Genomic DNA, 24,610 nt, shown 5'->3' with positions numbered 1-24,610 from the left:
TCTCAAGCAGCATATGTGAATATTTGCCAAACACACATTTGTTCGGGAGCTATATAAGGGTGTTTGTATGCAGAAATTTGTACAATAGAATAAAAAGTTAAGAGCAAGAAATGAAACTCCTTTGTCAAGCCTGTTTTGGGCTATCATTGTTTTTATAAATTTGCATCATGGTCAGGAATTAACAATATAAACAAACTTAAAGGGACATGAAACCCAATCTTTATGATTCAGATAGAACATAACATTTTAAACAACGTTCCAAATTACTTCTATTATTTATTTTGCTTCCTTCTCTTGTTATCCTTTGGTGAAAGGTTTATCTAGGAAAGCTCAGGAGCAGCAAAGATTCTAGGTTCTAGCTGCTGATTGGTGGCTGCATAACTATACTGATTTTCATTGGCTCACCCATGTGTTCAGTTAGAAACCAGTAGTGCAAAAAATTATAGTAGGAGTAAATTAGAAAGTTGCTTAAAATTGCTTGCTGTATCCGAATCACGAAAGAAAAAGTTTGGGTTTTATATCCCTTTAATTGTGTACTTTTAGTCTTGTACAAAGAGATTTTAATGGTTTTGTTGCCTGATAAATTTACTCTAGCATGTTCCATTTTATATGAGTTTTGTTAACTCTTTAGGTGTTTATAATATAATTGCTCACCTAAAATTAACCCACATAGATTGTAGTAAGAGCTTTGGGAAACATAGTTAAAGCGCTTTAGTTGGGCCCTTTGAATGATTTAATGAAGCCAACAAGAGGATCTTTGAGAGATCTTCTTTGCAGTGCAGTTACTAAAATGTCAGAATTTCTTTCCTATGACATGGAGAGTCCACAACGTCATTCCAATTACTAGTGAGATATTCAACTCCTGGCCAGCAGGAGGAGGCAAAGAGCACCCCACCAAAGCTGTTAAAGGGACACTAAACCCAAATTGTTTCTTTCATGATTCTAATTTACTCTACTTATCAATTTTTCTTTGTTCTCTTGCTTGCTTTATTTAAAAAGCAGGAATGTGATGCATAGGAGCCGGTCCATTTTTGGTTGAGAACCTGGCTTCAATAAGCAAGCGCTATCCATGGTGCTGAACCTAAAATGGTCTGGCTGCTAAGATTTACATGCCTGCTTTTAAAATAAAGATAGCAAGAGAACAAAGAAAAATTGATAATAGGAGTAAATTAGAAAGTTGCTTAAAATGTCATGCTCTATCTGAATCATGAAATAAATCAATTGGGTTTAGTGTCCCTTTAAGTGTAACTTTCCTTACCCATAATCCCCCAGTCATTCTCTTTGCCTCTGTCAATGGAGGTTGTGTGAAGTTGGTGTCTGAAGTTATTTAATCCTTTTATGGGTACTCTTGTCTGCATACAAGGTTTGGGGTCTAGCTGTGTCCATGTCAATCTCTTTAGTAAGAGTAGTGGTGGCTTTTAGCAGTTAAAAGGCGACGAGGTAGTCTTTGCTTTACTTTTAACATTTTGCTACCCCTTTGCGGAAAGCCAGAGTTAGTTACTCTGTTCTCACTTTTACTACAGGTTTATGACAGAAAGTGAAGTGCCTGTCACACCTATGTAGCAGCATCTGTCCTGTAGCTGGATCTAAGGTAAGTGCTTTTCCTTCTAGGTATTGAATACTATTTAGGACATATATCCTTTTTTATCAAGGATACTTATTCAGGACAGATATAACAAATGGGACATAGATATCCTTATTAGCTAAGGATACTTTTTTTCTTGAGGACATGATACTGTATTGGTTAAAGAATCGTTATTTAGCTAAGGGAATAACTTATTGAGAATCAATGAGAAGCAGGAAGCATTCGTTACAGGGTACTTTACTAGTGTATTTTGACATATTGAAGGGATGAGCAGAAATTCATTTGTGAAGCTTATTTCATTTAAAAGGTTTAACTGTGGGCAGTTTATTTTTTGTGCTCTTTCTAAGTGGCCCAGTTAGTTTCTCTTCTCGCTCGCGTGACGCCCGCACTTTCGGCATTTCGGAACAGAGCTCATTGCGCTGAGGAGTATCGCAGTGCAGGGCCCTGTTGGATGTTAGTTTTTGATATATATCTCTCAATGGATCATTTCTGTATCAAGAGGCGAAGATCCTTGCAGAAAGTTTTCGTTTCCTCTGACTAGTGGGTGTAATTCCTGTCCGGGTTGAAGATTCAGGCAATCTGAAGGGATGCTTTGAAGAATCTATTTTTTGCCTTATTCATTTATGAAATATAAATTTTTAATAAATTCTGAAAGACTTTTGTTTTCCTTTTCATATTTCTCGGCTGAATTCTGTAAAATGGATTCTGAGTTAGATCAGTCCTTCTGTTGATAAATGCTTACTATGTTTAGAGGCTCAAATTGTTTTGCCAATGCAATTTTGTTCCTCATGCTTATCTAAAACTTTAAAATTTAAAGACAAATTACTCCCTTCTGAGGCAAATGTGTCTCAGGATAATGCTGTGCGTGACATGCCTCAGCTTTCTCCTCAAACGTCCCAAGCCTTAATTGTTTCCCATACTGTGCCTTCTGTGTCCTCTCAATCTCCTGGGGGTGTTTATTTACCTGGGGGTTTTGCTGCTCAGATTACTTCTGCAGTATCGGAGGCTTTGTCAGCTTTCCCTGCTTCGGGTAAGCATAAGAGAAAATCTAAAAAAAAGTCCGCTAGTAAGGCTTCTGACCCCTCTAAATCTGCGCTGGTTAGCCTTTCTCAATTGTCTGATTAGGATAATACTTCAATAGCTTCTGAAGGTGAAATTTTAGACACTTTGGCGGGAAATCTTCAGAATCTGAAGAGGTTAACTTTAGATTTAAGCTTGAACATCTTCGGTTACTACTGAAAGAGGTTCTAGCTACTTTGGACGATTCTGAACCTTTGGTTGCTGTCAACCCTAAGTCGTCTTCTAAACTGGATAGAGTTGATGATTCTCCTTCTTAAAGGAGGTTTTTCCTGTTCCTAGGAAAATATCTGAAATTATAGCTCAGGAATGGGATAAGCCAGGGGTCCGTTTTTCCCCTTCCCCTGTTTTTAAGACAATGTTTCCGGTTGCAGACTATTCGAGACTCATGGCGCACCGTACCTAAGGTAGAAGGCGCTATCTCTACTCCTAGCTAAAAGAACTCCCATTCCTATAGAGGATAGTTGTTCTTTTAAAGGACAGTCAACACCAGAATTTTTGTTATAGATAATCCCTTAATTACCCATTCCCCAGTTTTGCATAACCAACACAGTTATAATTATACTCTTTTTACCTCTGTAATTACCTTGTATCTAAGCCTCAGCAGACTGTCCCCTTATTTCAGTTATTTTGACAGACTTGCATTTTAGCCAATCAGAGCTGTCTCCATGGTTATTTCACAGGGATGAGCTCAATGTTATCTATATGAAACACATGAACTATTGCCCTCTAGTGGTAAAAAAATACTATCAAAATGCATTTAGATTAGAGGCGGCCTTCAAGGTCTAAGAAATTAGTATATGAACCTCCTAGGTTTAGCTTTCAACTAAGAATACCAAGAGAACAAAGCAAAATTGGTGATAAAAGTAAATTGGAAAGTTGTTTAAAATTACATGCCCTATTTAAATCATGAACTTTTTTTTGGACTTGACTGTCCCTTAAAGGATCCAATGGATAAAAAGCTAGAGACTTATTTAAAGAAGATGTACGTCCATCAGGGTTTACAGTGGCAACCTGCGGCGAGTATAGCCACGGTTGCGGGAGCAGCATCTTATTGGTGCGATGCTCTGTCTGATCTGAATTCAGAAAAGACTACAGTTGAGGATATCCAAGATAGGATCAAGGCTCTTAAACTGGCCAATACCTTTTATCTGTGATGCAATAATGCAGGTAATTAGACTGGGAGCTAAGATGTCTAGCTTCAGTGTTCTAGCTCGCAGAGCCTTGTGGTTAAAATCTTGGTCAGCTGATGTTTCTTCAAAGGCCAAGCTCTTGGCTTTACCTTATAAGGGTAAGACTTAGTTTGGGCCTGGTCTGGCGGAGATCATTTCAGAGATCACGGGTGGAAAGGGATCTTTCCTACCTCAGGACAAGAAGAATAGACCTAAGGGTTGTCAAACTTCTAATTTTCGTTCCTTTCGCAACTTTAAGGGACAGAAGTCCTCCTCTTCCAAACCAGACCAATCCAGGTCCACTTGGAAATCTAGTCAGCCCTGGAACAAGGGAAAACAAAACAAGAAACCTTCCGCTGACTCTAAATCAGCATGAAGGGTCCGCCCCAATCCAATTTTGGATCGGGTGGGGGGCAGACTTTCCTTTTTTCAACAGGCTTGGATACGCCAGATCCATGGGCTGTGGACATAGTATCACAGGGTTACAAGATAGGATTCAAGTCTTGCCCTCCAAGGGGCAGATTTCTCCTGTCAAGACTATCCTCAAACCAGTTAAAGAGGGAGGCCTTCTTAAATTGTGTAAAGGATCTATCCTACCTGGGAGTTATTGTACCAGTCCCTCTAGAGGAACAGGGTCTAGGATTCTATTCAAATCTATTTGTGGTTCCCAAAAAGGAGGGAACTTTTGGTCCTATCCTAGATCTGAAGGGCCTCAACAAATTCCTCAGGGTTCCGCCCTTCAAGATGGAAACTATTACTTCCATTCTGCCATTGGTTCAAGAAGGTCAGTTCATGACTACCATAGACCTGAAGGACGTGTATTTACACATTCCCATTCATAGGGATCATTAGCAGTTTCTTCGATTTGCCTTTTCTTTCATGTAATTAGCAAGAGTCCATGAGCTAGTGACGTATGGGATATACATTCCTACCAGGAGGGGCAAAGTTTCCCAAACCTCAAAATGCCTATAAATACACCCCTCACCACACCCACAAATCAGTTTTACAAACTTTGCCTCCTATGGAGGTGGTGAAGTAAGTTTGTGCTAGATTCTACGTTGATATGCGCTCCGCAGCAGGTTGGAGCCCGGTTTTCCTCTCAGCGTGCAGTGAATGTCAGAGGGATGTGAGGAGAGTATTGCCTATTTGAATGCAGTGATCTCCTTCTACGGGGTCTATTTCATAGGTTCTCTGTTATCGGTCGTAGAGATTCATCTCTTACCTCCCTTTTCAGATCGACGATATACTCTTATATATACCATTTCCTCTACCGATTCTCGTTTCAGTACTGGTTTGGCTTTCTACTACATGTAGATGAGTGTCCTGGGGTAAGTAAGTCTTATTTTCTGTGACACTCTAAGCTATGGTTGGGCACTTTTATATAAAGTTCTAAATATATGTATTCAAACATTTATTTGCCTTGACTCAGGATGTTCAACATTCCTTATTTCAGACAGTCAGTTTCATATTTGGGATAATGCATATAAATCAATCATTTTTTCTTACCTTAAAAATTTGACTTTTCCCTGTGGGCTGTTAGGCTCGCGGGGGCTGAAAATGCTTCATTTTATTGCGTCATTCTTGGCGCGGACTTTTTTGGCGCAAAAAAAATTTCTGTTTTTCCGGCGTCATACGTGTCGCCGGAAGTTGCGTCATTTTTGACGGGTTTTTTTTGCGCCAAAGGTGTCGGCGTTCCGGATGTGGCGTCATTTTGGCGCCAAAAGCATTTAGGCGCCAAATAATGTGGGCGGCTTTTTTGGCGCTAAAAAAATATGGGCGTCACTATTGTCTCCACATTATTTAAGTCTCATTATTTTGTGCTTCTGGTTGCTAGAAGTTTGTTCTATGCCATTTTTTTCCCATTCCTGAAACTGTCATTTAAGGAATTTGATCAATTTTGCTTTATATGTTGTTTTTTCTATTACATATTGCAAGATGTCCCACGTTGAAGCTGAGTCAGAAGATACTTCTGGAATATCCCTGCCTGGTGCTGGAGCTACCAAAGCTAAGTGTATCTGCTGTAAACTTTTGGTATCTGTTCCTCCAGCTGTTGTTTGTACTGTTTGTCATGACAAACTTGCTAATGCAGATAATATTTCCTTTAGTACTGTTACATTACCTGTTGCTGTTCCGTCAACATCTAATACTCAGAGTGTTCCTGATAACATAAGAGATTTTGTTTCTAAATCCATTAAGAAGGCTATGTCTGTTATTCCTCCTTCTAGTAAACGTAAAAAGTCTTTTAAAGCTTCTCATTTTTCAGATGAATTTTTAAATGAACATCATCATTCTGATACTGATATTGGTTCTTCTGATTCAGAGGATTCTGTCTCAGAGGTTGATGCTGATAAATCTTCATATTTATTTAAAATTGAATTTATTCGTTCTTTACTTAAAGAAGTCCTAATTGCATTAGAGATTGAGGATTCTAGTCCTCTTGATACTAAATCTAAACGTTTAGATAAGGTTTTTAAATCTCCTGTAGTTATTCCAGAAGTTTTTCCTGTCCCTGGTGCTATTTCTGAAGTAATTTCCAGGGAATGGAATAATTTGGGTAATTCTTTTACTCCTTCTAAACATTTTAAGCAATTATATCCTCTGCCATCTGACAGATTAGAATTTTGGGACAAAATCCCTAGGGTTGATGGGGCTGTCTCTACTCTTGCTAAGCGTACTACTATTCCTACGGCAGATGGTACTTCCTTTAAGGATCCTTTAGATAGGAAAATTGAATCCTTTCTAAGAAAAGCTTACTTGTGTTCAGGTAATCTTCTTAGACCTGCTATATCTTTAGCGGATGTTGCTGCAGCTTCAACCTTTTGGTTAGAAGCTTTAGCGCAACAAGTAACAGATCATAATTCTCATAGCATTATTATTCTTCTACAACATGCTAATAATTTTATTTGTGATGCCATCTTTGATATCATTAGAGTTGATGTCAGGTATATGTCTCTAGCTATTTTAGCTAGAAGAGCTTTATGGCTTAAAACTTGGAATGCTGATGTGTCTTCTAAGTCTACTCTGCTTTCCCTTTCTTTCCAGGGAAAATAAATTATTTGGTTCTCAGTTGGATTCTATTATCTCAACTGTTACTGGAGGGAAAGGAACTTTTTTACCACAGGATAAAAAATCTAAAGGTAAATTTAGGTCTAATAATTGTTTTCGTTCCTTTCGTCACAACAAGGAACAAAAGCCTGATCCTTCATCCTCAGGAGCGGTATCAGTTTGGAAACCATCTCCAGTCTGGAATAAATCCAAGCCTTTTAGAAAACCAAAGCCAGCTCCCAAGTCCACATGAAGGCGCGGCCCTCATTCCAGCTCAGCTGGTAGGGGGCAGATTACGTTTTTTCAAAGAAATTTGGTTCAATTCTGTTCACAATCTCTGGATTCAGAACATCGTTTCAAAAGGGTACAGAATTGGCTTCAAGATAAGGCCTCCTGCAAAGAGATTTTTTCTTTCCCGTGTCCCAGTAAACCTAGCGAAGGCTCAAACATTTCTGAAATGTGTTTCAGATCTAGAGTTGGCTGGAGTAATTATACCAGTTCCAGTTCTGGAACAGGGGCTGGGGTTTTATTCAAATCTCTTCATTGTACCAAAGAAGGAGAATTCCTTCAGACCAGTTCTGGATCTAAAAATATTGAATCGTTATGTAAGGATACCAACATTCAAAATGGTAACTGTAAGGACTATCCTGCCTTTTGTTCAGCAAGAGCATTATATGTCCATAATAGATTTACAGGATGCATATCTGCATATTCCGATTCATCCAGATCACTATCAGTTTCTGAGATTCTCTTTCCTAGACAAGCATTACCAGTTTGTGGCTCTACCGTTTGGCCTAGCTACAGCCCCAAGAATTTTTACAAAGATTCTCGGTGCCCTTCTGTCTGTAATCAGAGAACAGGGTATTGTGGTATTTCCTTATTTTGACGATATCTTGGTACTTGCTCAGTCTTCACATTTAGCAGAATCTCATACGAATCGACTTGTGTTGTTTCTTCAAGATCATGGTTGGAGGATCAATTTACCAAAAAGTTCATTGATTCCTCAGACAAGGGTAACCTTTTTAGGTTTTCAGATAGATTCAGTGTCCATGACTCTGTCTTTGACAGACAAGAGACGTCTAAAGTTGATATCAGCTTGTAGAAACCTTCAGTCACAATCATTCCCTTCGGTAGCTTTATGCATGGAAATTCTAGGTCTTATGACTGCAGCATCGGACGCGATCCCCTTTGCTCGTTTTCACATGCGACCTCTTCAGCTCTGTATGCTGAACCAGTGGTGCAGGGATTACACAAAGATATCTCAATTAATATCTTTAACACCGATTGTACGACACTCTCTGATGTGGTGGACAGATCACCATCGTTTAGTTCAGGGGGCTTCTTTTGTTCTTCCGACCTGGACTGTAATTTCAACAGATGCAAGTCTGACAGGTTGGGGAGCTGTTTGGGGGTCTCTGACAGCACAAGGGGTTTGGGAATCTCAGGAGGTGAGATTACCGATCAATATTTTGGAACTCCGTGCAATTTTCAGAGCTCTTCAGTCATGGCCTCTTCTAAAGAGAGAATCGTTCATTTGTTTTCAGACAGACAATGTCACAACTGTGGCATACATCAATCATCAAGGAGGGACTCACAGTCCTCTGGCTATGAAGGAAGTATCTCGAATTCTGGTATGGGCGGAATCCAGCTCCTGTCTAGTTTCTGCGGTTCATATCCCAGGTATAGACAATTGGGAAGCGGATTATCTCAGCCGCCAAACTTTACATCCGGGCGAATGGTCTCTTCACCCAGAGGTATTTCTTCAGATTGTTCAAATGTGGGGACTTCCAGAAATAGATCTGATGGCCTCTCATCTAAACAAGAAACTTCCCAGGTATCTGTCCAGATCCAGGGATCCTCAAGCGGAAGCAGTGGATGCATTGTCACTTCCTTGGAAGTATCATCCTGCCTATATCTTTCCGCCTCTAGTTCTTCTTCCAAGAGTAATCTCCAAGATTCTGAAGGAATGCTCGTTTGTTCTGCTGGTAGCTCCAGCATGGCCTCACAGGTTTTGGTATGCGGATCTTGTCCGGATGGCCTCTTGCCAACCGTGGACTCTTCCGTTAAGACCAGACCTTTTGTTGCAAGGTCCTTTTTTCCATCAGGATCTCAAATCCTTAAATTTAAAGGTATGGAGATTGAACGCTTGATTCTTAGTCAAAGAGGTTTCTCTGACTCTGTGATTAATACTATGTTACAGGCTCGTAAATCTGTATCTAGGGAGATATATTATAGAGTCTGGAAGACTTATATTTCTTGGTGTCTTTCTCATCATTTTTCCTGGCATTCTTTTAGAATTCCGAGAATTTTACAATTTCTTCAGGATGGTTTGGATAAAGGTTTGTCTGCAAATTCCTTGAAAGGACAAATCTCTGCTCTTTCTGTTCTTTTTCACAGAAAGATTGCTAATCTTCCTGATTTTCATTGTTTTGTACAAGCTTTGGTTCGTATAAAACCTGTCATTAAGTCAATTTCTCCTCCTTGGAGTTTGAATTTGGTTCTGGGGGCTCTTCAAGCTCTTCCGTTTGAACCTATGCATTCGTTGGACATCAAATTACTTTCTTGGAAAGTTTTGTTCCTTTTGGCTATCTCTTCTGCCAGACGAGTTTCTGAATTATCTGCTCTTTCTTGTGAGTCTCCTTTTCTGATTTTTCATCAGGATAAGGCGGTGTTGCGAACTTCTTTTAAATTTTTACCTAAGGTTGTGAATTCTAACAACATTAGTAGAGAAATTGTGGTTCCTTCATTCTGTCCTAATCCTAAGAATTCTAAGGAGAGATCATTGCATTCTTTGGATGTTGTTAGAGCTTTGAAATATTATGTTGAAGCTACTAAGAATTTCCGAAAGACTTCTAGTCTATTTGTTATCTTTTCCGGTTCTAGGAAAGGTCAGAAGGCCTCTGCCATTTCTTTGGCATGTTGGTTGAAATCTTTATTTCATCATGCTTATGTCGAGTCGGGTAAAACTCCGCCTCAAAGGATTACAGCTCATTCTACTAGGTCAGTTTCTACTTCCTGGGCGTTTAGGAATGAGGCTTCGGTTGATCAGATTTGCAAAGCAGCAACTTGGTCTTCTTTGCATACTTTTACTAAATTCTACCATTTTGATGTGTTTTCTTCTTCTGAAGCTGTTTTTGGTAGAAAAGTACTTCAGGCAGCTGTTTCAGTTTGAATCTTCTGCTTATAATTTAAACTTTATTTTGGGTGTGGATTATTTTTCAGCGGAATTGGCTGTCTTTATTTTATCCCTCCCTCTCTAGTGACTCTTGCGTGGAAAGATCCACATCTTGGGGAGTCATTATCCCATACGTCACTAGCGCATGGACTCTTGCTAATTACATGAAAGAAAACATAATTTATGTAAGAACTTACCTGATAAATTAATTTCTTTCATATTAGCAAGAGTCCATGAGGCCCACCCCTTTTTTGTGGTGGTTATGATTTTTTTGTATAAAGCACAATTATTCCAATTCCTTAGTTTTTATGCTTTCGCACTTTTTTCTTATCACCCCACTTCTTGGCTATTCGTTAAACTGATTTGTGGGTGTGGTGAGGGGTGTATTTATAGGCATTTTGAGGTTTGGGAAACTTTGCCCCTCCTGGTAGGAATGTATATCCCATACGTCACTAGCTCATGGACTCTTGCTAATATGAAAGAAATGAATTTATCAGGTAAGTTCTTACATAAATTATGTTTTTGTAAAAACATTTCCAGTTTATTGCACTTGCGTTTTGGTCTTGCCACAGCTCCCATAATATTTACAAAGGTTCTGGGAGCTCTGTTGGCAGTGATCAGATCCCAGGGAATTGTGGTTGCGCCTTATCTAGACGACATCCTGGTTCAGGCATCATCTTTTCATCTAGCAAAATCTCATACAGAGATGTTGTTGTCCTTTCTACGTTCCCACGGATGGAAAGTGAATCTAGAGAAGAGTTCTCTAGTGCCATCTACATGAGTGATTTTCCTAGGGACAATCATAGATTCTCTGTCCATGAAGTTTTTTGTGACGGACGTCAGAATATCCAAGCCTTTCCCTCCAGTCTGCCTTTTGTCCATCAGTGGCTCAATGCATGGAGGTGATTGGTCTGATGATGGCTTCCATGGACATTATTTCCTTTGCTCGGTTCCATTTGAGACCGCTACAACTTTGCATGCTTCATCAATGGAACAGAGACCATTCTGATTTGTCACAAAGGATAAATCTGGACCCCTAACAAGAGACTCTCTCATAGTGGATTTCTCAGGATCATCTGTCTCTGGGCACTTGCTTCCTGAGACCTTCCTGGGTGATTGTAACTATGGACGCCAGCCTATCGGGCTGGGGAGCTGTTTGGGGTTCTCTGAAAGCTCACGGCCTGTGGACTCGGGAGAAGTCTTCTCTCCCATAAACATCTTGGAGTTGAGAGCAATCTTCAATGCCCTGTCAGCTTGGCCTCAATTATCTTTAGTCCAGTTTATCAGATTCCAGTCGGACAACATCACCTCAGTGGCTTACATCAACCCCTAGGGAGTAACTCGGAGTTCCTTGGCCATTAAGGAGGTGACACGCATTCTGCAGTGGGTGGAAGCTCACAATTGTCTTCTATTTGCCATCCACATTCCAGGAGTGGACAATTAGGAAGTGGATTTTCTGAGCAGACAGACTTTTCATCCCGGGGAGTGAGCTCTCCATCTGGAGGTGTTCTCCAGGTTAACCCTCATGTGGGGGGTTCCAGAGTTGGATCTGATGGCATCTTCTCAAAACGCCAAGCTTCCAAAGTACAGTTCAAGGTCAAGAGATCCTCAGGCCACCCTAATAGATGCTCTGGCGGTCCCTTGGGATTTCGGGCTAACATACCTTTTTCCTCCGTTTGCTCTCCTTCCATGAGTCATTGCTCGTACCAAACAGGAGAGAGCATCTGTGATTCTAATAACTTCTGTTTGGCTTCGCAGGATCTGGTATGCGGATCTGGTAAAGATGTAATCTCATCCACCTTGGAGGTTAACGCTCAGTAAGGACCTTCTAATTCAGGGTCCATTTTTCCATCCAAATCTAGATTCTCTGAAGCTGACTGCTTGGAGATTGAACGCCTAGTTCTGTCTAGATGTGGTTTTTCTGAAGCGGTCATTGATACTATGCTTCAGGCTCACAAACCTGTTACCCACAAGATTTATCATAAGATATGTCATAAATATCTTTATTGGTACGGATCTAAGGGTTTCTCCTGGAGCCGGGTGAGGATTTCCCGTATTTTATCTTTTGTTCAGGATGGCCTGGAGAAAGGTTTGTCAGTCAGTACTTTGAAGGGTCAGATTCCTGCACTATCTATCCTTTTGCACAAACGTCTGGCAGACTTACCAGGTGTTCAAGCTTTTGTACAGGCCCTGGTCAGAATCAGGCCTGTGTTTAAACCTGTTGCTCGTCCTTGGTGCCTTAATCTAGTTCTTAAAGGGACACTGAACCCAATTTTTTTCTTTCATGATTCAGATAGAGCATGGAATTTTAGGCAATTTTCTAATTTACTCCTATTATACATTTTTCTTTGTTCTCTTGCTCTCTTTATTTTAAAAGCAGGAATGTAAATCTAAGCAGCCAGCCCATTTTAGGTCCATCACCATGGATAGTGCTTGCTTATTGGAGGCTTACATTTACCCACCAATAAGCAAGCATAACCCAGGTTCTCAACCAAAAATGGGCCGGCTCCTATGCATCACTTTACTGCTTTTAAAATAAAGATAGCAAGAGAACGAAAAAAAATTGATAATAGGAGTAAATTAGAAAGTTGCATAAAATTGCATGCTCTATCTGAATCATGCAAGAAAAAAATTGGGTTTAGTGTCCCTTTAAAGTTTTGCAGCAGGCTCCGTTTGAGCCGATGCATGTTGTTGATATAAAATTGTTATCTTGGAAGGTTTTGTTTCTCCTTGCTATTTCTTCCGCTCGCAGAGTTTCTGAGCTTTCAGCTCTGCAGTGTGATTCCCGTACCTTATCTTTCATGCAGATAAGGCGGTCCTTCGTACTAAATTGGGGTTTCTCCCTAAGGTGGTTTCGGATCAAAACATTAATCAGGAAATTGTTGTCCCTTCTTTTTGTCCTAATCCTCCTCCTCATCCTAATTCTTCACATAAGGAACATCTTTTGCATAACTTGGATGTTGTGTGCGCTCTAAAGTTTTACTTACACGCTACTAAGCATTTTCGGCAATCTTCTGCCCTGATTGTTGTTTTCTCTGACTGCTGGACAGCAGCCTCCTGAGAGAATTATGGCTCATTCCACTAGGGCTGTCTCCTCTTCTTGGGCTTTAAAAAAATGAAGCTTCTGTGGAACAGATTTGCAAGGCGGCAACATGGTCCTCTCTGCATACTTTTTCCAAATTCTACAAATTTAATACTTTTGCCTTGGCTGAGGCTTCTTTTGGGAGAAAGGTTCTTCAAGCAGTGGTGACTTCTCTAGCTTGTGTATTGGTTCCCACTAGTAATTTGAATGATGTCGTGGACTCTCCATGTCATAGGAAAGAAAACAAAATGTATGCTTACCTGATAAATTTCTTTATCTCCGGATATGGAAAGTCCACGACCCCTTCTTCTTCTTCTTTTTTTTTTTTTTTTTTTGAGTAAACCTCAGGCACCTTTTCACCCTTGTGTTTCTTCTTTTTCCATTTTCCTTCAGCTGAATGACTGGGGATTATGGGTAAGGGAAGGAGTTGAATATCCCACTAGTAATTGCAATAAGGTTGTGGACTTTCCATGTCCGGAAAGAAAGAAATGTATCAGGTAAGCATAAATTTTGTTTTTCTGCAAAAGTGTGAAATGTGGACACACATGAGCGTTTTGGGTCTTTCTTAGCACTACTCAGCGTAAAGGTAATAAAGCCATAACATTTTACTTTTTATAATTAAGATAGAGCCTATGTTAAAAAAAAAACAGAAAAACAAACGGTTTCCCTTTATCATAACATGTACTTTGTTCTTATAGCAAATTTGACAAATATGTCACACACTATATGGCAGCAGTGTCTGCACAGTGTATAACTTAATTTTCCCTAGCTGCTTATTGTTTTCCATAAACGATGGTAAGACAGGTAGAACTATCAATTTACCTTTCTCTACACTTATTCTTCACGTTTTAATGTTTGTTGGAGTTGTTAGATTTTATAGAACCATCTAGTTCAAGTTTCATGTTAGGTTCATGATATTTCATAACTGACAAACATCATTAATCGCTTAGTATAAACTGTAATATATGATGGAAACTAAACTGAGATCTGGTCTTTGCAGATTCTGGATGACGAGATTGAAGTTGATTTCTATGTAGCTACTCCTGAAATTCTGCCAAAGTTGAATGTTCTAAAAAGCAAACTGAGGAAGAAATTTCCAAAAAGCAAGAGAGGTAATGTTATATTATGTCACATCTACTATCAGATATTTAAAAGATATTTTACACTTTTAGCAATCATTAAATGAATGAACTGAAAGGTAGAAAATGTAATGGGGTAGATTTACTAAATGTCGAGCGGACATCGCTAAATGCAGACAGCATACGCTGTCAGCATTTATCATTGCACAAGCATTTCTAGTGGACGCCCCCTCCACTTTGCAAACAAGATTGCATGTGATATAATCACGGTTAGAAGGCAGTTTCACTACACTTCACTGTGGGAGGCGAGGGTTCTCTGCCACTGGTGCTACAGTTTGGTATATAGTGCATTTGCAACATTAAAGCTAAACACGCTCAGTACAGTGCGAACTTGTAGCGGCTATACATATACATTGTCAAAAAAAGCTTATTTTGTTTTAAAAGCATATTTTACATTGTGCAATGTTTAACTAAACTATTGTAAAATGAAAAAGCTGCCGCTATTCTCTTCTATGGGATTTTAATATCCCTTTACAAAATGTTCTTCCTAAAAAGAAAAGGACATGCTAAAAGTTAACACTTTAATTTTAATAAACTTATTTAAAATACATAAATATACTATTTTACAATGTATATATAATTGTGTGTGTATATATATATATATGTGTGTGTGTGTGTATATATATATATATATATATATATATATATATATATATATATATATATATATATATATACCCTGTTCCAAAATATTATGCAAATTCTATTTCAGTGTCACAAAGATTATTTATGATCACTGAAAACAATCTCGGACACCTGTGATAATTAGATTGCCAGGTGAGCCCAATTAAAGGAAAAACTACTAAAGGAGGGTGTTCCACATTATTAAGCAGAGCACCATTTTCAAGCAATATGGGAAAGAAAAAGGATCTCTCTGCTGCCGAAAAGAGTGAAATAGTTCAATGCCTTGGACGAGGTATGAAAACATTAGATATTTCTTGAAAACTTAAGCGTGATCATCGCACTATTAAGAGATTTGTGGCTGATTCAGAGGACAGACAGGTTCGTGCAGATAAAGGCACATTGAGGAAGATTTCTGCCAGATCCATGCATTGGATCAAGAGAGCAGCTGCTAAAATACCATTACATAGCAGCAAACAGATATTTGAAGCTGCTGGTGCCTCTGGAGTCCCACGGACATCAAGGTGTAGAGTCCTCCAGATTCTTGCAACTGTGCATAAACCTTCCATTCGGCCACCACTAACCAGTGCTCACAAGCAGAAACGGCTGCATTGGGTAGAAAAATACATGTAGACTAATTTTCAAACAGTCCTGTTCACTGATGAGTGCCGTGCAACCCTGGATGGTCCAGATAATTGGAGTAGTGGATGGTTGGTGGGCGGCCACCCTGTTCCAACAAGGCTGCAATGTCAGCAAGGCAGTGGTGGAGTCATGTTTTGGCCGGAATCATGGGAAGAGAGCTGTTCAGCCCCTTTAGGGTCCCCGAAGGTGTAAATATGACCTCTGCAAAGTATGTGGAGTTCCTGACTGACCACTTCTTTCCCTGGTATAGAAGGAAGAACTATGCTTTCCATAATAAAATAATCTTCATGCATGACAATGCACCATCTCATGCTGCAAAGAATACCTCTGCATCAATGGCTGCTATGGGGATAAAAGGAGAGAAAGTCATGTTGTGGTCTCCATCCTCCCCTGACCTCAATCCTATTGAGAACCTTTGGAGCATCCTCAAGCAAAAAGATCTATGAGGGTGGGAGGCAGTTTACATCCAAACAGAAGCTCTGGGAGGCTATTCTGACATCTTGCAAACAAATTCAAGCAGAAACTGTCCGAAAACTCACAAGTTCAATGGATGCAAGACTTGTGAAGCTGCTATCAAATAAGGGGTCCTATGTTAAAATGTAACATGACCTGTTAAAATGTTTAAAAAGTTAAAATGTTGTTCGAAGTTTGATTGAAATAGCTTTTGATTTCAGTAAATATGCTGCAAACACAACAAATGAACATTTTCAGTTCTTTACAACCTGTAAAGTGTTTTGAAACTTACTGTGCATAATAAGTTGGAACAGTGCATTGTAAGTTTTTTATTAAAAAAAAAATACTGTTATCATTAGGAGGTTTGTTCAATACAATTTGAATTGTACTCTTAATAGTTGATAACATGAGAATTATGCTGACTGTTGTTTACATCAATTATTTAGGTAAATGAGAAAGATATCATTGGCATACTAATTTGGAACAGGGTGTATATATATATATATATATAGAGATATATATATATATATATATTTATATAAACAAAGTACTCACTGGTTTTATCAAGTGTTATCAGATTTTAATCCATAGTGACGTTTCGGAGTGTTAACCCCGTCAACAGACCAACAATAGTGAAACAAACAAGCAGATTTATAAACGGTATTCGTTCTCTCCCCCAACAAAAAAGCCGCCAAAGGGTTGTCATAGTGATATATAAAACATAATAACAACATCAACAACCTGAGTTTACACAACTGAAAAATTAGCTGATCAGCAAAGTGCAATTTAATTAACACAAAGTGAAAAGATCACCCAAACATAAAGAGAGATATGTGCATTCTAGATAGTGATTCCAGGTGTAATTTACTGAAAGCGTGTAACAGGAGTGTGCTATATTAGATGATGGGACATATAGGGATATAAGTGCAGCCCACTGCGTGTCATGATGCGTAGCAGTACTATGTTGACCCCGTAATCTTACCGTTATTAATGTATGCAGGCGAGGAAGCTAGATTGGTCTAGCTGTGTAGTGTTTACAGTGTCTCCACCAGAGTAGATTGTGAGGGTCGTCGTATGCATGCAACGTCAAAGACACGCCATTAGTGGGCGTGTATAAGCAGCTACAATGGCGATTATTATTATGTGTCAAAACGATTGCTATTCCAATCATAGTCATAAAATACCCTGCCGTGCAGCTCAAGCTGCGGGTTTGTGTGTACAAGGGACAGTATATGGGTGCTGTTTAGCACTAATGGAAAGGAGAATATCATGTTAATAATATGTACATTCAAAGGATTTGTTAATCTGGTGACAGGAGCAGCTTAGCATGCTATATCAATTGGAACAGACATGTATGAGGGGCAATATGTTACACATGGATACTAGATAGTTACGAATTTGAGTATAGCTGTATATACGCAGCTACAGTGGCGATTGTTTTTATGTGTCAAAATGATTGCTTTTATCTTATTCTTTTTATTAAAGATTTTTAATATCAAACCAATACAGCCCGTATTGTAGGCGGGGTCCATTACATAAATCTGTAGTTTGTCATCGATTCAAAAACTGCAATATTATACAATATACAATGAACATTTTGTCACATATCTTGATATCGCTGATGCCGTTTATGTAAAGAGAATAATAAAGTAAAAAGAGTCAAAGAAAAGTAGAGAAATAAAGAAGTAGTGGTGGGAAAAAGGTTATGCCGGTCAATGGGGAGAGGGAGAAAGTGTGTGTGGGGGGGGAAGAGGGCATCGGGGGAGAGTAGGGAGTTCAATAGTTATGGTCTAAGTGGATTTATTGTTTGGGGGGATGTCCATAGCTAGTTCCTTCGACCAATTCTGTGTAGATTTGGGTAGGTTTTTGTGTACGCATTCATCAAATATTCTCCTAGATATGGCTAGATACCCTTTTAAAGCTTTACCGTTATTGCATAGGGTTTCAAAAAAGGTGAGAGGACGGAGGAGCAAGCGTTTATGTGGAGATGTAGCCAAAAGATGTTACAGTTGTGAGTGTTTTAACCAGTGGGTGGAAGTACCGTTGGGGATATTTGATAGGTCATATGATATTGTCCCAAGAGTGAAATATATGTTTATAGAGAGGAGATATTTTTTCCGCAATCGGTCGGTAGGATGGTGGTAGCCAACACAGAGGGCCGACTTGTGGGATCTGGAGTAGACGAGAATCCAGGGGCAGCCAAGCTTTAACTTTGTGTCCAGAGTGCCAATCTAGAATACGCTGTAGTGTGTTTGCCTGGTAGTATCTTAATATACATGGGATACCTAACCCGACGCATTGTTTTGATCGGTATAAGGTTTGTTTTGCTACTCTAGGCTTTCCACCACTCCATATAAATTTGTTGAGGGTAGACTGTAATTGGACTATATATGCAAGCAGAAGGCTAATAGGAACTGTTTGTAATACATACAGTATGCGAGGCAGGATGGACATTTTGACTACTTGAATTCTACCCCAGCATGAGAAGGGTTTGGATTGCCATCTTTAACTGTCTGTTTGGATTTTTTAAGCAGTGGCAGGTAAGTAGCTGTGAAGAGCGAGGGGATTTTAGGGGTAAGGTTAATGCCTAAATATTTAATGTGGTCTTTTCGTAATTGATAAGGGCAAATCTTAGAGAGATCTTCAAACTGTTTTAGATTCATGTTTATATTGAGAATATTGGATTTTTGATTGTTGATATTGAAATGTGATATTGTGCCAAATCTGTGGAATTCCTTTAATAGGTGTGGGATCGCTAGTGGGTTCAATAAGAGTTAACAGAATATCGTCTGCGTATAGGCTTATTTTATAAACATTGGGTCCTATGGGTATACCTTTTATATCCTGGTTTTGCCTGATATGTACCGCCAGTGGCTCCATTGCCAGCGCAAACAGAGGGGAAAGAGGGCAGCCTTGTTGGGTACCATTGTTAATCTGAAAGGAATCTGAAAAGGTGCTGTTAACTTTAATCTTTTGCTGATGGACTACAATACAAGCTAAAAATTCTGTTTATTATATATTTTTGCCGAATCCCTTCAAAACTGACTGCAGGTATGACCAATTAAGCATATTATATGCTTTTTCCGCGTCGGTAGATAGAAACATTGAATTTGACGGTAGATAAGAACCAAAAAGGCCCATCAAGTCTACCCATATTACATGTTACTTTTTCCTTAGGATAGCCTTATGTATGTCCCAGGCATTTTTAAATTCCTTTACAGTCTTTGTGCTTACCACCTCAAATGGAAGTTCATTCCATGAATCCACCACCCTTTCTGTAAAAAAAAAATGCTTCCTTAAATTTCTCCTGGATCTGCTACCCTCTAACTTTAGATTGCGACCCCTTGTTTTGGCATTTATTTTTTTGTGAAAAATGCTTTCAGCTTCTATTTTATTAAGTCCCTTCATATACCAGCACTCACTCAATTTTTGAAGTTGTTGCATGGTCTATAAGGTGTAACGTTCTGATAGTGTTGTCTCTGGCCTACTGACGCAGAATAAAACCTGCTTGATCTACATGAATAAGTTGGGACATGAGTTTGTTAATTCTATTGGATAATATTTTAGCGTCTGTATTAATTAAAGATATAGGGCGGTAGCTACCTGGTAGGTGTGGGGGTTTGTCTGATTTATGGATTAAAGTAATATGGGTGGATAAAATGTCCCGGGAAAAGGAGTTGTTCTCATCAATCGTCTGAAATAACTCGGCCAATTGCGGAGCTAAAATTTGTTTGAAAGTTTTATAATATGAGTTGGAGAAACCATCTGGTCCTGGGCTTTTTTGGTTTGATAGGGATTCTATGGCTTGCAGTATCTCTGACAATTCTATGGGAGCCTCTAATTGTGAAGATTCTTCTTTTGATAGAGTTGGTAGATCAGTGTATTTAATGTATTCGTCACTCTCCAGTTGGACCGATGTAGTATTACTAGAGGGGAGATTGTACACGATTATTGAAAAGAGGGTAATCAGCTGCACTAGCGGTGTAGAGACTTGGATATACCAAAACTAATTGTTTAGAAACAATATGTTGTGGTCCCAGGATGGGATACTATACATTACAGTAAATAAAATATATAAGTGGGGGAACCAAATTAAGAGAGCCACTATTCAAAGTAATAAGACATATCCCACTCTCTATTTAAGCCTAAGGGAGTTAAAGTTTTAAGTTTGTGTATCCAGTATAACTCACGTTTCTGTAACAATTTACATTTGTTCCCCCCTCTGATTGGAGATTCTACCTTATCTATCACTGTGACTGTGATCAGGGCCTCATGGGTGAAGTGTACCTGGTTAAAATGTCTCGCTACGGCAGAGTCCTTATTGTAATTTTTGGTATCATTGATATGCTCCCTAACCCTAGATCTTAGCTCCCTCGTCGTTTGTCCGACGTATTGGAGGGAACACATGCTACATTCAAGTAAATAGACAAATTCAGTTCTGCAAATGGCATAAAAATTAACCACAAAATTTTCCCTAGTTACAAAACTTGAAAAATTATAACTTTGTCTAATAACACCACAGGTGATGCAAGACCTTGCTCCACACCTGAAAGTACCTTTTTTCCGGAGCCAAATTACTTGGCGTGCCATAGAGCAAAGGAGGTAATATAAGTAACTTACTGTAAAGATCCGTTAAAGCTGGCTGAGCTGTGCAGATAGACTCCTCAACAACATCCATGAAAACTGCCGCTCCAGTCCGACGCTGGCTGTAGACGCCACCGGAAATCACAGGGGGAAGACAATAGGTGTGAAGCCACAGGGGGTGCAAGCCGAAAATGCGTCCGGTTCCGCCGCAGGAACAACAACTGAAAAGAGGGTAATCAGCTGCACTAGCAGTGTAGTAAGTAAAAAATCCAAAATGTATTGATACGGTTTAAAAGCAAGGTACAGGCAGGCTAAGCAGACAGAACATCCTAACATGTTTCGTGCCAAACACGGCACTTAATCATAGGACAGGTGTTCATGGTATGGCCCCTTCCTTTTAAAGGAGCCATACCCAATAGCAGGCTATGTACAAATTTAAAAAGACAGTACACAAAAACCTATACACTAAGGGAGAGAAAGAGGGAGACACAAGGAAGAGAAAAGGAAAAGCGAACTCCAAATATTGAAGCACATCAATATAACATGCATAGAAGTTTAAACAGCCCAAACATTACATCCTTCAAGTACATTAATGCATTGATAAATTAAATGGTAAACTATACCTAATGCAATAAATGGCTTGTATTTAAACTAAACAAAGGCATTTTTGAATCAAATAATGTAAATACACAATTGGGCATATGTGTGCATGTTAATGGTATTTGCTGCCTTAGATAAATATATATCGCAAAAAAGTCATTATCACATTGAAAGGGAACCAATAATTTTGAAACCCACTGAAGTGTATTTTTGATCACTCATAAAAAAGATTAAAGTAAAAAATTGAGTAAAGAATTATGTATAAATGGCGCTTCTGCTGATATGTAGAGACTTGGATATACCAAAACTAATTGTTTAGAAACAATATGTTGTGGTCCCAGGATGGGATACTATACATTACAGTAAATAGAATATATAAGTGAGGGAACCAAATTAAGAGAGCCACTATTCAAAGTAATAAGACATATCCCACTCTCTATTTAAGCCTAAGGGAGTTACAGTTTTAAGTTTGTTTATCCAATATTAGAGTGTACGTTTAGCAGTGATTGTGCGTAACATATCTGGCAGTTTGCGTATGCGCCGTATTGCACAGACAGTATGTTGTATGATGAATTTATTACCACTGAGCTGCATCTATCGAGGGACCATTGCGCATAAATTTGTCAGTTCCCCAGCGGGCGGCATAGAAGTCAGTCAGCATGTGAACTGCTGGGATACTACAGTTCCTGAAGTTCACATTACTGTGCCTTGTACTCAATGCATGTGTGACAAGCAGCAGCGTGCAGCACAAACTACTGGGAAAAAGAAACTCCGCTATTGGGCCATGAACACGAGTGCGCTACAGTTAAAAGGAGCGTATGATTGTGGAGCAGAAGTGTTTAGTGCAGGGCTGACAAACCTGGGCACAAATTGTGCCTTAAATTGCATACCAACACTCTTCTTTGGAGCCCACAGACTGCCCATGGATCCCCTCAATTACCCCTGCCTACCGCCACTTGCCACTGCCCTCACAGCATAGAGTGCAGATAAATACTACGCACCAGAGAGTTTTTATGCAGGTGCACTAACAGAGCTTCTACCCTTTAAGGTCTCTTAAATACAGGGGATTCAATCTTTAAAGCAACACCTATTATCTAAAGAGAAAATGCACCACAATCACCCACACAAAACACACAGTTATACACAAATATCTTATGGATTTAATTTTAAATTGTTTTAATTGTTGGGTGGTGTAGATAGTACCCCTCTGTGATAAATATATTGGTCCCATTACATTCGCGTGTCAGGACAAGTAGATTGTCATAAGGGACAAGAAGACTGGGCTACCACTTTAGTCCCGTGGACAAGTAGATTTTTTGAAAACATTTCTACACCCCTGATATACACACACAAAAGTAACAAATGCCCTGTTATCAGCTAAAACAAAGGGCCACTACTCCTTACTAATTGCCTGGTGGGTGCTTGACGAGGCTGGCATTTGCATTTGTTGGCGGACCTGGCAACCCTTTTATCCTAAGCTCCATATCTTTATCTACATTAGTCATTCTCAAATATCGCGTTATTACACCTTGGGTGCTACAGTCCTCAGATGAAGAGGCACACCGAATTAAAAGGACTTAATAGTGATCTTTTGCCCTTAGTTGCATGTAAGACTTGGTTTTGTAAAATGTATTACAGATTTTTTTTATTATTTTTTATTTATATATATATATATATATATATATATACATACAGTATATATATATATATATATACATACAGTATATATATATATATATATATATATACGGTGTATGTGTGTGTGTGTATATATATATATATATAAAACTGGTGTGCCTGTACTGAGAAAATAAAAAATGTTTTCATACTTGTAGTAACGCATGTTGCTGTCCACAAATAAAGCAAGCCTTAAAGAGACATGTTAGCTATAGGCTTGGCTGTCTAAAGATATCACAGGAACAGCTGTATATGAAAAATGTTAAATCAAAATTTCTTCAGTAGCCACATCATGTTGTAGATTAACTTTAAACATCCAATCAGGATGGCAGTCCTGGCACTTACAAAGGAGAGTGCATCTGGCATGAGTAGATACAGTCATATTATTTCCCATATTATTTCCCGTGTTAAGATCATTGTCAAATATTTTAAGATAAAGGTGAAATCTCACAAGATCACATTGCAGCAATGTTTTCAACGCACCACTGATGATGCTGATTGGCTTTTGTCTTCACCTTGCAGATAAAAGTATCTAAATGGTCACTGCTTACATTACAGAAAACTTACTTTGATGAGTTGATTTTAGTTTAAATAAAAAAAAAAAAAGACTGTATACATCATAAAACGTTTTCTTTCTAGTTTCGTTCTGTTGTCAAATTAGCTTTGTTCTATTGGTATCATTTGTTGAAGAGCAAACCTAGGCAGATTCAGCAGCTGCAAGTAGTATAAGTAATATGAAAGTTTTTTTTTTTTTAAATTGCATGCGTTATCTTAATCATGAAATACATTTTTTTAGTTTCATTTTCCTTGTACGGGGCAGTAAACTTTAAAATGTTTAATTGTGCAGTATGTGCACAGTTAAAAGGACAGTCAAGTCAAAATGAAATGTTTGATTCAGATAGGGCATTCAATTTTAAACAACTTTCCAGTTTCCTTTTAGCTCCAAAATTGCTTTGTTCTTTTGGTATTCTTTGTTGAAAGATAAATGTTGGTAGACTCATAAACTGCTTTATTAACCATTAAAACCTGTGTATTTTTACAGTTTTTCACAGCTAGATAGTGCTAGTTTTTTATATAGTTTGTCATATAGACAGCATTGTGCTCACTCTCATGGGGGTATTTATGAGTCAGCACTGATTGGCTAAAATGCAAGTCTGTCAGGAAAAACTGAAATAAGGGGGCAGTCTGCAGAGGTTTAGATACAAGGTAATCACAGACGTAAATATTGTATTAGTATAACAATGTTGGTTATGCAAAACTGGGGAATGGGTAATAAAGAGATTATCTTTTTAAAACAATAAAAAATTTGGGTTTACTGTCCCTTTAACTAATATCTAGCACATTGAGCCTTACTTTATAAAAAATAATGCTTTCTATATTTTTATTCAATCCAAATGTCCTACATTTATAAATGAAACACCCTCTGGCTAGTGCAGCGTTTTTTTGTTTTTTTAAATGTCTTTACACAGTTGTTCACTAATCACTGCCCGCTCAGGCATGCCATTCAGACAAATGTAGCGTGCTCCCCTGCAATATACAGCAGCTTTATCCAGTGCAGTAATGGGCTACAAGTATCTAAACGGCACAATTGAGGGAGTTGTGATTAATGAACAACCCTATGACAGTTTTTTTTTTTATTTAAATGTGGCAGCCAGGAATGGTTTTTATTTGGGTTAAATAAAAATATAGAAAGCATTATTTTTTTAGTTTAAGGGATATGAAACCCAATTTTTTTTTCTTTCATGATTTAGATAGAGC

The 24,610-nt window shown here is 38.7% G+C and overlaps 1 protein-coding gene across 3 annotated transcripts in view; it reads left to right on the top strand.

Moving 5' to 3' along the window:
* Positions 1-24,610, top strand: part of MRPL1 (mitochondrial ribosomal protein L1) — a 156,077-nt gene that overhangs the window by 61,612 nt on the left and 69,855 nt on the right. For all 3 annotated transcript variants that reach the window (XR_008400696.1, XM_053703298.1, XM_053703297.1), the window contains one exon: positions 14,137-14,248. Coding sequence is in view for 2 of the 3 variants with exons in the window: in XM_053703298.1 (XP_053559273.1) it covers positions 14,137-14,248 (112 nt within the window). In the remaining variant the exon portion in view is untranslated. The remainder of the gene's footprint in view (positions 1-14,136; positions 14,249-24,610) is intronic.

The sequence above is a fragment of the Bombina bombina genome, chromosome 2 (assembly GCF_027579735.1).
Source record: "Bombina bombina isolate aBomBom1 chromosome 2, aBomBom1.pri, whole genome shotgun sequence".
Lineage (NCBI taxonomy): Eukaryota > Metazoa > Chordata > Amphibia > Anura > Bombinatoridae > Bombina > Bombina bombina.
Note: the sequence above shows the minus strand (reverse complement) of the source record. Positions and strands in the feature narration are given on the sequence as shown.